A 16,720-nucleotide genomic window follows, 5' to 3' on the forward strand; every position below is an offset into this window, starting at 1 on the left:
GTCACCAGGGACCCCATCCTGTATCGTCCCATTGTGCCCAAAGATGGCTGTAAAGCATGAGTGCTGAACCACCTGCACCACTGTGTAAACCCCGGACACATCAGAGCCCGTCTACACTGAAGGCAGCAGGAGCACACGGCTCAGAGCTTAGCGGCTGCTGCCCGTCAGCAAGGCGGGTACCAGGCACTTAAGCAGCGCTTGCAGTGTGACGGCAGTGCCAGAGGTGGCAGCAGCCACGGTGCGTCCCTGCCCCTGCCCGGGACCCCTGCTCGGGTACACAATGGCCGAGCGTAGCAGAAGGGGTGCCTCAGACAGAGCAGCTGCTCCCCATGGGCTACGGATGGGGATCCAAGGCCCAGGACCAGTCGTTGTAGGCACCTGTGAGGCTCTGGTGGAGGGGAGCTCTTTGGAAGGGCATATGACAGGTGGGCCAGTCTGAGGACAGGAGAGGGTCATTGAGGGCTGACGCCATCATGGGCTGCCTCAGCCTGCTCCCCCAGCCCCGTGGCTCTGGTTATGACCCACAAATATAGGTCTCCAGAGAGCCTCCTCCCCTCCAGGTCCATTTATCACCCCCCGCCCCCGGCTGGCCACTGGACACCTCCCCCTGCATAACCCAAGGGCACCTCCAGCTCATGAATCCCAAACAGAATTCAACACCCTTCCTCCAACCTGTTCTTCCTGCCCCATGTGCCCCCTCCATGACGGGCAGCCAACACCCATTACCATCCTTGGCTCCGCACACCCCTACCTCCTAAATCTACCTCCTAAATCTATCACTACCACCACTGCCACATCCCTGTTCCAAGCCAGGTCCAAGAGAGGTGCTCAGTGAATGTTTGTGGGCTGGATGGATGGATGGGTGGGTGAGTGGATGGATGGATGGATGGTGGTTGGATGGATGGATGGATGGTGGTTGGATGGATGGATGGATCAACGGATTGATCAATGGGTAAGTGAACAGTTGGGTAGATGAATGAGTGGATAGATCGATGGGTTGATGGATGGATGAAAATGGCAGAGCTTCTACAGAATAGGGAGCTTTGGAACTGGAGTTGTTATACCTGCCAGTATTTTTCTTGGGCAACACCAGGACCCTTAGTTTGACAAGGGCTGGATCGGAACTTGCTGTTTCGAGAAGAGGCCAGAGGTAAGGCCATTTTGAGATATTCTGTTTTGGGGGGACGAGGTGCTCCAGCTATTTGAACACAACAAGGCACAGAACTGCACGTGCCAACCACCTCTGAGGGAAGCTGGAGCAAGCAGAGGATGCCAGTCATTGGCACATGGATGGTCTTTGGCCTCTGAACTCAGCCCAGGACTCAGGACTTGGCCGGGAGGACGCCACTCCTCCCCTACATGCCCCACACGACACCCGGAGACACAGAGGAAGAGGCACCGGGAGGACTTCTCTTTCTTTTTACAAAGACTTTATTGTCTGACATGCTAGACAAAAAAAATTACAGCCACAATCAAGTTATGCCGAAATGATTGAGGAGCATGCCATCATCTTTCATACCTCAAGGACTTTTAATGAATTTTCTTTTAAAGTAACAGCTGCCTTCATAACTTTTATTTTCCACATAAAAATACACCATATTCTGAAGGTACCTTAGGAAAAAAAAAATTTTTTTTTAAGTTTATAGTTCTTGGTCCGCATAGAAATTCCGTAGAGGTTACTGAAAGGGTCTGGAGTCCTCTCCACCCCACACATTCACACACACGCCGTGCGTCAGAGGTGTCCCCAGAGACCCTGTAAACATCCCCGGCTACCAGGAACCACTTGGGCCAAAAAGGATTCCTGAAACCCTGCACCCCACGGAGCAAAGCTGGCCTCGGCCAACGTGGCGCTGCCACTGGGCTCCCTGGATGGTGCTCCTCGCCCCACGGGAGCCCCACTTGAGCAGGGAAGGAATCATGGTCTCCTGGGATCCTGGGCGCAGAGAACAGGGTCGTCCAAGACTCCAGGGGCTCTCCATGAGAAATGAACTGGACAGGTGCTGAATAGGACCCTTAAAAAAAAAAAGAGCCTTGGACCGTGCATTGCCTTGTAGGGCAGGAGCTTTGGGTGGTGGGAGAGCAGGGGCTGTGAAGGCAGAGACCAAGGTTCAAATCCTGCCTCTGCCTCTTTTGAGCTGTGCACCCTCAGGCAGGTTACCTCACCTCTCTGATCTCAATCTCCTCGTCTCCAAAAGGGGCACAGCAGTACCCACCTTGCAAGACTGCTGGAAATGAGATCGTATCTGCAAAGGGCTCATTAAATGCTGGTCCCCAGGCCTGGGACTAAGGGGAGGTGAGCAGGGCCCTCCTCTCAGGTGTACAACTTAAGGGGCGCCAAAAAACTCAGAGATCGAGATAAATGATACTATTTTAATGCGATGTTTTTAAAAATCAAAATTAATGCAGGAAAAAAAATCTATGATGAACAAAATATCCAAATTTTAAACAAAGGCAGAATCTGACCCTGCACGTGCTAATCCTGCCTCACTGGCCTCACCCCAACGAGGCCCTGCTGGTTCTCTGTCCATCAGAGACTCAGCCCAACCCCCCAGTCCTAATTTAAAGAAGAAGAAGAAGCCCCCCGGGTGGAGCTGCCGGAGCCCAAGCCCATCTCTGTCTCTGTGCCACCTTCCCGTGGGGGCCGCCGGCTGGCACCCAGGAACACAGCAGCGCGACTGTGAACCATTCAGCCTCCCTCGGCTGTGGGCACGGCAGCTGGAATCCGAGGGGCGAGGGAAATCCCACCGGGGGACAGAACCCAGTCGAGGGCAGCGATGAGAACCACGGGGTCCACTTTATTAAATTAAGAGGGGTGCGTGAGCACACGTGTGTGTGTGTGTGCATGCGCACGCGTGCACGTGTGTGTCCACACCCGTATGGGCACGTACAGGGGGCAGGGCAGCCTCGGCCCGCAGAGCCCCCAGGCTTCTGAGTTCTGCAGAGCAGCGCAGGCCCCAGGGGACCAGGGGCATCCAGGACTTGGGAACCCTCCAGCTGGTCCTGGGTCCTCATCAGACTCGTTCCGTAGAACCAAACCCCCAAGTCCAGGCTCCGAGCGGGTGCCCGGGATGCTCAGGCCACAGTTTACATCAGCAAAAATGCCCACAGGAAGAAAACGGGGGATCCATGAAGCAAAGGGCTGGTCGGCCTGGCCAGGTGCGGCCCGATTCCTGAGACGTCCCTGATCGTTCCCTCGGAGGCCTGGAAGGAATGGAAGGGCTGCCTGCACTCAGGCTACGACACACCCACCCACCCCCCAACCCTGAGGCTTGCAGCCACACAGACCCTCGGTGAGAAGGAGATTTTGTGCCAGAACTTCCAGAATGTGTCCAAGAGCAGCGGCTTCCCAAACCCACGAGGGTGTCCAACTGAGAAGGATAAAGATTCAGTCACTTCCCAAGCAGGACAGGGCCACGAGCGTAGTAGGTCCTTTAACAAGGAACACACGGAAGGGACACGCAGAAATCAGCGATGAGCGCAGAACCCCTGACGGACCTGCAGGGTCCTGACTCCAAATGACAGAAGGCTGAAGAGTCAGGGGTGATTTTCTTCATTCCAAGGCCTCAGCCCGCCTGCTGGGCTGGTCCCCGCAGCCGGATGGGCTGTCTGCATGAAAGGAAGGGGGGTTGGAGGTCCGTGCTCTCAGCTAGGTGTACGTAGCTGATGCGGGTGAGAAGCACTGGGGCCGTGGGGGCAGTCAGGAGTTCCGGGGTGTGGGGAGGTCGATGACTATGGGTGGGTTCACGGGCTGGTAGTTCACGGTGCACACAGATGCATTCACATAGGTGGTTGTCCCATCCGCCATGACTCCATACCCTAGCAAGTAAGCACACAGCTGTCAGGGCTGAGAGGTGACACCAGGACCGGAGCAGTGAGGGTGGTCTGGTGAGTGTGGTAGTCAGAGGGCACTCAGCCACAAGGGACTGAAGATGTCTGGGGCGAGCTACTGAAACCATAAAGCATAGGCTCTTCATCTATACATGGTGATGATGATAGATGCTCCTCCCAAGCCTGCTGTGAGCAGCAAATGAGATAATAATTCACATGCTCGGCCCAGTGCCTGGAAAGCACATGGTGAGACATCATCATTGACATCATCACCATCACCATCAACACCACCGTCACCATCATCACCATGATCATCACCATCACCATGATCATTACCATCATCATCATTATCACAGCCATCATCATCATCATCACCACCGTCACTATCACCATCTCCATCATCACCATCATCACCATCATTATCATCACCATTGCCATCATCACCACCATCATTATCATCATCACCACCTCCATCATCACCATCACCATCATCACCATCACCATGATTAACACCATCACCATCACCACTACCATCACTATCATCACCATCACCATGATCGTCACCATCACCATCATCATTACCATCATTGTCATTATCACAACCATCATCATCACCATCACCACCGTCACCATCACCATCATTATCATCACCATCATTATCATCACCATCTCCATCATCGCCGTCATCACCATCATTATCATCACCATCTCCATCATCGCCGTCATCACCATCATTATCATCATCACCATCTCCATCATCACCATCATTATCATCATCACCACCTCCATCATCACCATCACCATCATCACCATCACCATGATCATCACCATCACCATCAACATTACCATCATCGTCATTATCACAGCCAGCATCATCATCATCACAGCCAGCATCATCATCATCACCACCATCACTATCACCATCTCCATCATCACCACCATCATTATCATCATCACCACCATCATCACCACCACCATTATCATCATCACCACCTACATCATCACCATCACCATGATTATCACCATCACCATCACCACTACCATCATCACCACCACCATTATCATCATCACCACCTCCATCATCACCATCACCATCATCACCATCACCATCATCATCACCACCTCCATCATCACCATCACCATCATCATCACCATCACCACCATCATTATCATCATCACCATCTCCATCATCGCCATCATCACCACCATCATTATCATCACCACCTCCATCATCACCATCACCATCATCACCATCACCATGATCATCACCATCACCATCAACATTACCATCATCGTCATTATCACAGCCAGCATCATCATCATCACCACCGTCACTATCACCATCTCCATCATTGCCATCATCACCATCATTATCATCACCATCACCATCATCACCATCACCGTGATTATCACCATCACCATCACCACTACCATCATCACCACCATCACTATTATCACCATCACCATGATCGTCACCATCACCATCATCATTACCATCATTGTCATTATCACAACCATCATCATCACCATCACCACCGTCATCATCACCATCATTATCGTCACGATCACCATCATCACCATCACCACCATCATTATCATCACCATCTTCATCATCTCCATCATCACTACCATCATTGTAACCATCATTATCATCACCACCATCGTTGTCATGTACTTTCTTCTCCTCACCTCTGTCCCCAAACATACCCTCTTCCCACCACCTCTACTGGTCAGAATCCTCCTCAACCTTGAGCTCAGCTCACCTCCAAACCAAAAGGGACACTTCCCCTCCTCTGTGCAGGCTACCCATTCTTTGGAGCCCGCATTTTTCTTGTACAATCACGCAGGGGTGTGGTTTGGATCACACACCACCTTGGATCTGATGGCACTACACGCCCACAGTAGGTCTACAGAAAATGACAGCCATTATTATTATCCCACAGCACAAGAGCTGTCCGTCTCTCGCACGACCTTTCAGATTCTGCCTTTGATGGCTCATCTGTTGGCCAGAAGTCTGTGAGCTCCTTGGGGCTGTAGAGGTCTGATCACTCCTGCCCCTGACAGCACGATGCAGAGAGAAGGGTCTGAGCTTTGTTTGCTTCTGAGCTGGAAAGTGATCTGATGTGGACCAAGCCATGTGAGTCCCAGGGGCCCTGGCCCAAAGCAGATAGAGGTTCAGGAGGCCAGGAGACAAGCTTGGGGGAAAACCATGTGCTTCCTGGCAGGGTACAATGGGACCAGGAAGCCTTGGACAGGTGCGATAAAGGTTCAAAAGGAGCAAAAGGAGGGATCTGTCAAACTGGTGAAATCAGACTCCAGTGAGGAAGCCTGAGGTCTAATGAGGTAAGCCCTGTGCAGTGACAGGCCGGGGCAGTCAGGGCTGGAGCCGACATCACCAGTCACCTTCATGGCCACCCTGCCCACTCTCCCGAGGTGATGTGGACATAGCAAGGGGTCCTGCCCCCAGGACAGAAGGCAGAACCTCACGTCTGCCTGTGTGTGGGGGGCGGTGGTGGGGGGAGATGCCAATAAAGCCCTTTGGGCAGGCAGGCAGCCCTCCCCATCCATTAAACACCTACTGTATGCCAGGCCGTAGGGATGTGAGCAACAAGACAGGGCCATGTGCCCTGTAGAAGCTCACAGTGTGCCCCCAAAGCTAACACTTCCTCCACGTCACATCCAAATGTCCCCTCCTCCAAAAAGCCCCCAGGCATCTCCGAAGACTTCCCAGGGTGGAGGAGGCATGGCAGAGTTGCAGGGCTCCAAGGAAGTAAAACTTACTTCTAAGTCTTGCCAGACTTTTCTTCCATCTTCCTGTGATAAAACATTTCAGCAATAGCTAACTGACAGCCGACACGTGGATAGGCGTTTACGAAGTGTATGTAGGAAATGGGCTATTTCCCTCTGGCCAGGGAGGAGGTGACTGGGTCCAAGGGAGGTGAGACAGCACCCCCTGAAGGGCCAATGAGGCGCCCCGCCCCCCTGCAGGTAAGGCCCCCGCCCCCGCTGACCTTCATGGATGTGGCCGAAGACATGCAGCCGCGGCTGGACGCGCCTTTGCACCGTGTTGAGCAGCTCCACGCAGCCCACCCGCTGCATCTTCTTGGGGACCCAGTCCAGGAAGCCTGGCAGGGGAGACAGCAGGAGGGCAATGATGGGGCCCCGGCTGCAGCTCTGCAATCTCAGAGACACGGTGGCCCTGGACCCAGCCTGCCCGGCTCTCCCCGCCCTGCCCTGCCTCAGCCTCAGGGAGGGGAGCCTGGCTCCAGCTTGCACTGCCTGGGGCCTTGCGGCCTCATCCCCCACCCCACCCCCCACCCCCCGCTTCCCCGGCTCCTCCCCTGCAGGGCAGCACAGAGAGCCCACTTATAAAAGCCCGAGTAGGCCAGGCATGGCGGGGAGGGAGCAGTCTCGACAGTTGTGAGCCCCCCAGACCATTCATGCTCAAAGTGGTCTCAAGACTGGCATCCACCCATTGCAGAGAGAAGCAAACTGAGGCCGGAGAGAGGGACAGCGGAGGCCCAAGGCCACCCCAGCAGGTGGCAGCAGAGCGGAACCCGGGAGCAGGATTTCCATGTTGGAAACTTTCTAAACAAACATCGCAAAATCATGAAAATGAACTTCTTCATCCCCTGCAGCCTCGAGCACGTGGGCCATGTCTGGGTCTGCTCACACCGCCAGCCTCGCGGAGCCGTCCCATATGGCGGCTGCTTATTATCCTCACGTGGCTACACAAACCATGGGAGAACAACTGATAACTCCAAGCGGACAGCTAGGGCTCATCTCAGCCCCTCTCTGCTCAGGCGGGAGAAACAGGTTTCTACAACTGCTGGGAAGGGGAAGAGGAATCCTGCCACTCAAAGAATCAGACAGGCTGCAATGGACCTGACTTAGAGCTGAGAGAGAGAAAGAAGGAGGGAGAGAGGGAGGAAGGGAGAGAGGGAGAGAAAGAAGAAGGAAGACGAGGAAGAAGAGGGGAGAGACGGGGAGTAGGCAGGGGAGAGGTGGGGAGTAGGCAGGGAACAGGCTTGGAGCAGACACTTGGGTTTAAGTCCCAGCCTCTGCTACCTACTGGCTGTGTGACCTTGGACAAGTCACTTAACCTCTCTGTGCCACATTCAACAATTCACCCAACAACTGGGCTGGGCTGAGCACACAGGCGCCCCCAAAACAGGAGCTGTGTGTTGTGTGTGAAGCAGGCGTGGTGAGGCACCCAGAGAGCAGGAACCCAGAAAATGCTGTTGGAGGAGTGGATGGAGGGGTAGCAAGGGGGGACGGAGGAGAGGGAGAGAGGGAGGGAGGGAGGAAGGAAGCAAAAAAGCCTGCCTCAGAGCCTCACTAGAAGCCACGTGTCGTGCCTAAACCACGGCCCTGGGCCTCGGGGCTCCCTCCGTTTGGAAATGGGGGTAAGAAAGCCTTCATTTCAGCACTTTGTGAGGGTGGAGGGAGGCGCCAAGGGCTCTGGCTGGGCGTCTGGCACACAGTAGGTGCTCAGGGCAGCTTCTCCCTGAACACGTATCTGAGCGAATGACTCTGGAGCTGCACTGGCCCTCACCTGACAGCCCTTCCCACCTGCGACGCCCTGCCCGCACCCACCTCCCTCCCTGCCTCTCCCAGACCCGATGCTGAGACCCCCCTCTCTGTCAGCCTCTGCGGGCCTCCTCTGACGATCTCTGTCTCAGGCTTCCCTCATCCTTGACCGTGTCCCACTGGGCCTGGCCGTTCGGTGTCCCTCTGCCCGGCATCTTGGAGCCTTCAAGGCAAGCACTGCATGGGGTTAGCTCCTGGTGACACATAGCCCAGACCAGCCCAGCCCCCAACACCAAGGGAGTGATGACAGGTTTGGTGGAGGCACTGGTGGGGGGAAGAGGCCGGTCTGGGCAGGACTGCTGGGAGTTGGGACTTCATTCTAAGGACTCAGGGAGCCACAGAGGGTTATAGAGGGATGGCATGGCATAACAGACCATTCAGAGAATTCCCTCCTACTGTCGTGAGGAGAGTGGACTGAGTGGGGCAAGACTCAGCGCTGGGGGACCAGTGAGGAGACCACGTTGGTCATCAAAGAGACAAAGACACTGGCACAGACCGAGGTGGGGACAGCAGCGGTGGAGAGGAGAGGAGGGAGCTGGAATGCAGTTTGGGGGTAGAATCAAAGGGACGAGCTGAGGGGCAGGAAGTGGGGTGTGAGGAAGGGCGGAGGGGAGGACTGAGAAAGGGGCCTGGGTGGCAGACGGCAGGCTAACACGGAGACCAGGAGAGCGGTGACATCAGCTTGGGCCAGAGGGGGGCCGAGGGGCCGGGAAGGAAAGCTGCTGGCGGTGGGATCACAGGCCCTGGGGACTGTGGGATGGGTGGTCTGATGGGGTAGGGGTGGGGCACGGGATGGGGCCCGGTGAGAGTGACCTTGGTGGTATTCAGCCCCCAGGACTCAGGTCTGGAGAGTCAGGGGCCCAGCCTGCCTTTTGACCTCCCCGAGCTCCAAGGTAACACGTGTATGAAAGGGGCAGCTGATCTGACCTCACCGCGCGGCTGTGAGGAGGTGACACATCGAGCCCCCCGCACACAGTCGGTGCTCAGGAAATAAGAGCCACGATGGGGTGACCTGTCCCTGGTGCCCCAGCAAGCTGGACTCAGAACAGAGCCCGTCCGCAGCTCCCCTCGACAGGCCCAGCTATGCCCCCGCTGCCAGCACCCACACCCCCTGCGTCCTCCCCCAGCAGGAGCAGGTGTGTGCGGGGCCGGCCGGCCGAGCCAGGGCCGGCTGAGTCTTACCCAGCGGCGGTCCGTGGGTTACCAGGACGTCTACGCCTTCGGGAATGAGGTTCCACTTCTCGAGCAGCGCTTGGCCTCGCGGGAGGTTAAAACCCCAGCCGTAAAACCAGGGCTGCCTGTGGGAGAAGAGCACGTGGGTCAGAGAGGGCCACCGAGAGTGGGGGCAGTGACACGGCAGGAGAAGCAGGCCACAGTGCCAAACGGCCATCAGGGCCGGCCGGATGCCCAGAACCTCCCGTCCGGGGAAAGGTGGGGATTCACCTGGACTTGACCAGATATCGACCAGCCTTTTTCCTTTTTCTATGATGAACAAGTATTATCTATGTAAGTTTTAAAAATGAAAGTTAAAAAGAAAATCAACTTCCGCCGAAGGCCTCTCTTGTTCCAAGCCCTTCTAAGGAAATTCAGAGAACATTCTCACCTGTCCCCATGGTGGGAAAATGCTCCTCCATCCATCCTCCTTCCTACATTTGGGGCAGGTGGAGCCCCAGCCAAGAGAGGGTGGGTCCCAGGTAGAGGATGCTCCTGCCTGCCTCTCCCCGAAGCTCCCAGCAGGGGCTCCACCGGGCTGAGTCCACCCCCAACATTAAGGTCAGGGCTGGGTGGACCGAGGCCATTTAACGGAATTCCTACCTGTCGCCCAACCCAGACCTAGACTGACCAGTGCAAGTCATTCCCCTCGATGGGTTCAATGGTGAGCATGTGACCTAGATCCTGCCAGATGGAGGGAATTCCAGACGTTTCTTTCAGTGATGAGAGAAAAGAGTACTGTCATCCCTGCATACAAACCACTGAGCTTCTTGCCTTGGGAGCCGTCAGTACCTATTAAACTGTCCCAAAGGGAAATGGCTGGTGCATGTGGCCCAGGGGGGCAGCTGGATCAAATCGCACCTGACACCCACCCTACCTCTGCACTTCTCAGTTACATGGGCCAACAGACAGCCATTTGAGTTGGGTTTTCATTTACAGCAGAAGCATCCCAACTAAGAATCAGCCCTTAGGCCTAAGTCATTATAAGTTCCCCACATTAACACAACAGCTCTTTAGCACTTACAAAGTCACCATCATCACCACCAACACCACCAACTTTACTATCATCACTGTGGTGGGTCAAATTGTGTCCCCCCTAAAATATATGCTGAAGTTATCAACCCAGTACCTGTGAATGTGACCTTATTTAGAAATAGGGTCTCTGCAGACGTAATCAAGATGAGGTCATACCTGATTAGAGTGGGTTCTAATTCATGGCTTGTGTCCTTATAAGAGGATCACGTGAAAACACAGAGATGCAGAGAGGAAAAGGCCACGTGACAATGGCCGTAGAGATTGGAGTGATGTGTCTACAAGCCAAGGAACCCCCAGGCTGCCAGCAACCACCAGAAGCTGGGAGAGTGGCATGGAACAGATCCTCCCTTAGTCCCCTCAGCAAGAACTAACCTTGGTGACACCTTGATTTCAGACTTCCGGCCTCCAGAACTGTGACAGAATCAATTCCTGTCGTTTGAAGCCGCACGGTTTGTGATAAATAGTTATGCAGCCCTAGGAAACTAATATAATCACCATTACCACCATCACCTCCCCACCTACCACCCCAGGGACCTCCACACCTGCAGCAAGGTTGGCAGACAGGTCTCTCTCTTTCTGCTTTATGGATGAGGAGACTGAGGGCCAGGGAGTAGAAACTAAAAATTGTCGCTAAAAATTCCTGCACACCTACTATTTTTGCCAGGCGCCATCTAATTACATTATAGGGATAAGTTTATCTAACTGTCAAAAGAATCCTGTGCATTAAGGGCTAGGATTATTCCCATTTTTCAGATGAGGACCCAGAGGCTCCGAGAAGTGAGCTGGCTCAGGGATCTGGGCCCCGTGAGGCCAGGCACCGCATGTCCATTCGCTGACATACTCCGCACAAGTTGGTAGTGGGGCTGGCCTTTCACATTCAGAGCCTTTCATGTGTCAGAGCTGCCACTAACATCCCTCTCATGGCCCAGGAGCTCCTCCGTGGGAGGCTGACACCCTAGCTGTTGACCCAACGTCTCTATTTCATTGGCAGCCACCCAATGCACCTCTGTGGAACCCTAGGGGTTCCATGGAACAGCATTTGAGAACCTGCTTTAGTCCCACCATGGCAGGTTCTGGACAGGAAGACTGAGGTTCAGCAAGAGGAAGGGAGGTGCCCAGGGTCACACAGTGGTCAGTGAAGAAGTCATTCTGGAACCCAGATCTGACCCTCTCTCCCAGCTGCCATCAAGCCTGCAGCGCCAAATCCTGGAACGTGGGCTTGTGAAGGAAGAGGGTGAGTGGCCATACTGGTTGGTCATTTGGGGTCAAAGGTGCTTTTGCCACTTCAGACACCTGGGGGATCCCGTCCGCTGCCAGCCTTTGCTTGTCCGTGACCTGGGACACCGGGTCCCTCCTCTCCTCCTGCCTGCCCGTGACCCCACGCCACGTTTACCCTTCCAAGCCCTGTCTGCTCCATCTTCCTTCTCACCCCGAGTGACTGGCACCTGCCCAGGGGAGGAGCAAATGTTTGTTTAACGAATGGTGCTGAGTGAGAGAGGGCTGGATGAATGAATGAATTTGTTAACGGGATGTCAAACAGGACTCTTCCTGTTGCCTTGGGAATGCAGCCAAAACTTCAAAGCTGAACATGATCCCCAACGCTGTAATGAAAGCCCCCAGGTACCACCCAGGAAAACTTACTAAAAATGAGCAGAACATGCCAGGCCACCATCTCCCCAAGCCCCTACCAGCCTAAGTTTTGATCTTGAGGGAGACTTGTAGCTCCTGCCTTGTTCTTGTGGAGGGATGGGGTTCCCCCACACCCAGCCATGAGTGGCTTCCAGGGGGACCACCTGTACAGGTGGGGGCCTGGGGATCTGCCCTCTGGGCCCATGAGAGGAGAAACAGACAGTGAAGGGCAGGCACACAGGAGCTGTCTGCACCCCCAAGTTTGGGCTGTCCCAAGGGATCCCCACCCACAGGAAGTGCCCTCCAAGTGACGAGACCAGGTGGCCAGGGCTGGGGAAGGCAGCTGGGTGGGTGGCACTGGGAAGTCCCTCGGAAGCCGCCTACTCCTGCAGTCACACCCGACTCAGGCCTGCCTTTGCACTTCTGCAGAAAGCTGAGGGTTCTCTCTGCAGAAAAACGTCTCCCCACACACACAATTTTATATCCACCTTCGAGGGAATCTTGAGATCAGATGGACCTGGGTTAGAATCAGTCCATCTCTAACTACCTGTGTGACCTTGGGCAAGTGGCTTAACTTCTCTCTATGCCTCAATTACCCCATCTGTATAATGGGCATAATAATAATACCCTTTGCCTCAACAGGGCTTTGAAAGGATTAAATCAATTAATCCATGTAAGTGCTTAAAACAGTGCCTGGTCCAATGCTTTGCAACTGCCGTCATCTCCATCACCATCATCATCCCCAACACCATCATCACGAACATCAACACTGTCACCACCACCACCATCACCATCGTCATTTCCATCGTCATCACCACTACCATCATAACCACTATTATCATCATTACCATCACCACTACCACCACCATCACCATCATCATCTCCATCACCATCATCATCACCATCATTACTATGGACCCCTCCTGAAACCCACTCACAGAACCTGGATGAAAAACCTTTGGCTCAGGGCAGGGTTTTTCAAACTGCATTTTGAAGGGTCAAACAGCATTTTAAAAAAATAAAAGGAAAAGGGGGAAAAAAAGAATAGAAAACATCAAGAGTACATCATAGCAGGGAAGGGATACTTTAGTTAAATATATTTATATTTAAATAGACACCCACATAAGGGTGTACTGAGTCACAATGTAAAAAAAAACAAATGCTTTTCCTACCACAGTTCCTGGTCAAAAGCGGTTGGCAGCCCTAACAATACTGAGCTCACAGCTCTGCAATTTCTGAAGCCCTCAGACCCTGGGCGTACTCAAAGCCCCACTTTGGCTAAGCCAGGGCGGGGTCCCTGCAGGGAAGGCTGCAGCAGCCTGGAAGCTGCTCATAAAGCCAAGCCCAGTAGTCCCCCCAGAAGCCCACAGCCCGTCAGCTTACAGCAAAAGGAGCAATGCCTTTCTGCTCCCTTCCAAACACAGCATCCATTTTTCAAAAACCTAATCAAATATTTACGAGAGGGGACAAGGCCTCATCAGCATGGAGAGAAGGCGTCTGTGAGTTCCCATGAGCCACAGCAAGGAGTGGCTTTTTGGAAAAGACACTCTGTAACATATCAGAGACCCCACAGACCCCCAGGAGCTGACCCACACGAGCCCCTGCCTACGTCACCTTCCCCCTCCAGTACCAACGAGCCTTCCTCTGGGGGTGGCGTTTCCCCATAGATATACCTCCGTGGTTCTTGGAAACACTTCACCTCAAATCCTGGGAAGCTGGAATCCACCCTGCCCCCTGGGATGCCCGGAGAGGTTGCTCAAGGGCACTGAAGTTGGCATCAGACACTCTGGCTCTGCCCCTGGGCTGCACGCTCCCAGACTCTTTCACCGTGTAAACTGGGATAAGGATGCCTATGGCCCCAGATCTTACCCCATGAGGGCAGAGGGGTCCTTCTTGCTCGATGCTCTACCCCACCCATTGCCTGACACAGAGGGGAGGGAAAGAAGGTGGGTGGGAGGAAGTGTAAGGGAATGAAATTGCACCATTATCGCAAAAATGCCTCCAAATACCCAGGAGCTCCGTCACTGGGAAAAGGGGATGTTCTGGCCTTTATTGAAATTTGAGGGGAGCAGGAAGAGTCAAGTCATGCACGGAAACGTCCAGAGGAGACATTTCTCAGGGCGGCCCGCAGGTTGGAAGGCCTTTCTCAGGGGTGGCCAGGAGCAGGGCCAGAGCAGCGGGAGAGGCGGAATCTTCAGGGTGACCTCACTCCCCAGGGTCTGGAAAAGCCTTCGGACACTCCTGCACGACGTCCATCCAGGTTTGTGTCATGGGAAGAGGAACCAAAGGGATGGGGGGCACCAGCCCTTCCTGAGGGTGCAGTCGGCCCCAATGTCCCAGGCATCCTGCGTTTGGTCACTTGACCCTCTCTCCTCGCCCAGCAGGGCCCTTTGGGGCCAGAGGTGAAGTGCGAGGCTGCTCGGGGTTCCAGACAGAGGTCAGGGCAGGCGGGGGCTCGCAGGGCCTGTCATCCAAGCAGCCCGGATCCAGCCCGCCCCGAGCTCCCCACCCACCCTGGGGGCAGCCGTGGTCTGAGACCCACGAATGCCTGAGACGGTGGGCGCTGCCAGAGCCACGGTCCCCATCCCCAGTGCAGCTGGCGCCTGACGCAGCCTCACTACCCTGAGGGCCAGGAGCCCTGACGTCCGCCCACCGTCCAGGACACATCACAGACCCCCGAGGAGGTCGGATGGATCAGAATTCCTACAGAGCCATGGCAGGCGGCTTTATGTCCTGAATTTCTGTCTTTCTGTTCTAAAGTAACCATTGGAATAATTTTCTTACAGAATGATAGTTGCCATGACAACCAGAGCAAATTTTCCTCTTCTGAAACAGATGTCTCATTTAGTTGAAAATTAGAATGTGAACAAACCCATGGGAAAAATTAATTCAAACTTTAACAGAGCGGTGAATACAATGTAATCTCTCAGAGGTTAACCCCTTAACAGCTTTTTTGTGCGCTTACGGTAACCTTCGAATCCAGTCTAATTAGGCCCGCTTAGCCAATATAAATGACCTCCTCGTGGCCAATCATTAAACGGTTTCCCCCTGAAGCGTGAATTCCGGGTTCCCTAGTGGCAGATGGGAGGGGGGCGATGCCTGTCTGTAGAACACGTCTGAAGCAGAGCCTCCCCTGCTCTGGTTTTCCCATCTCCCCAGGCAAGGCACACGCCCCGGGAAAGGGGGTGCACCAGGGGCCATTCAATTAGCCTGGAGTATGGCCACCCCATTTCCCAGGGATGCTGGGGGGTGGGGGTGGAGGCGGCCCAGGGTGTCCTGGGTAGAGCTGGGCCCAGTGGTGCACCCAGGCCAGGGCACAACGCCTGAGGGCAGAGGCCAGGGGAGGGGGGGCCCCCTTGATAGGCTGCCAAGGGGTCACCGAGGGGACACCCACACAGGCCTAGCTCCAAAGGCTCTCCGTGAGCCTCCAATCCTCACACCCACCCCGAGAGGCAACTGCCATCACTGCTGCATTTTACAGATGCACAAACTGAGGGGCACAGAGGTACAGAGAATTGCCCAAGGTTACCTGGTAACCAAGTGGCACAGCCAGGGCTCCAACCCAGACAGCAGGTTCCAGAGCCTGTGCTCTCTGCTTCAATCTCAGAGTGATGACAACAGGACCAGGAATCCTGCCCACCTTCCTCAGCAAACCCCACTTTACCAGCCTCTTTCACACCTTAGCTCAGTTAACCCTCAGGACAAAGCTGTGAGGAGGCGCCCGCTTTAGAGGTGAGGACATGATGGTACAGAGAAGTCATGGGTCTGAGGACACTCAGGAGGCTAGAGGGACCTGGACCAGGGTTCCTGGCTCCTGCATCCTGTGCCCAGTGGGCCGCTGACCCGGACCCCGCTGGGGTGGCTGGGCCCCAGGTTCTCCCTCTTCAATGGCAGCTGCCTGCCTGTCCCTCTGAGCCTGGCTGCACTCTGGTTCCTGGTGCCCCGCCTCTCATTCACCCTGTGACTCTTCTACTCCAAAACCTTCCACGGCTCCCAATTACCGCCAGGACAAGCCCGAACCTCATGGCCTGGCATGCGGGGGCCTTGGGCTCTGCCCCATTCCACCTTTCGGACCATCCTGCTCAGATTCCCCAGTGAGCTCGCCACCCATCAGTCACAACAATCCTCTGTTTCCTGAACAAGGCCCAGCCTTTCCCCACCTCTGGGTTTTTGCTCATACTGTTCCAGCCATCTGAAATGCCCTTCCTAGCCTCTCCTCAGAGTCCATGACCCATTATTTGTTAAGGCCTGGCTCAAAGGCCACCTCTTCCAGGAAGCTTCCCCTGATCACCTCCATCCCCAAGCACAAGTGACCCTCCCTGCTCTGAGTGCCCTTACACAGGCTCCTTCAGGGCAGGCCCGGGTCAAACCATCCCTGAATCCATCCTGCCTAAACTGATGGCTGGGCCCAGGTGGACCTCAGGGT

The 16,720-nt window shown here is 54.8% G+C and overlaps 1 protein-coding gene across 1 annotated transcript in view; it reads right to left on the reverse strand.

The window, feature by feature from the left end:
- Window positions 1–3,649: 3,649 nt before the first annotated feature.
- MPPED1 (metallophosphoesterase domain containing 1) overlaps window positions 3,650–16,720 on the reverse strand; it is a 64,122-nt gene continuing 51,051 nt past the window's right edge. Inside the window, exons 4-6 of the mRNA XM_007189165.3 lie at window positions 9,601–9,716; window positions 6,840–6,953; window positions 3,650–3,816 (exon numbers count right to left, since the gene is read on the reverse strand). Of these exons, the coding sequence (XP_007189227.1) occupies window positions 3,698–3,816; window positions 6,840–6,953; window positions 9,601–9,716 (349 nt within the window). The 3' untranslated portion in view covers window positions 3,650–3,697. The remainder of the gene's footprint in view (window positions 3,817–6,839; window positions 6,954–9,600; window positions 9,717–16,720) is intronic.

Source organism: Balaenoptera acutorostrata, chromosome 11, assembly GCF_949987535.1.
Source record: "Balaenoptera acutorostrata chromosome 11, mBalAcu1.1, whole genome shotgun sequence".
NCBI lineage: Eukaryota > Metazoa > Chordata > Mammalia > Artiodactyla > Balaenopteridae > Balaenoptera > Balaenoptera acutorostrata.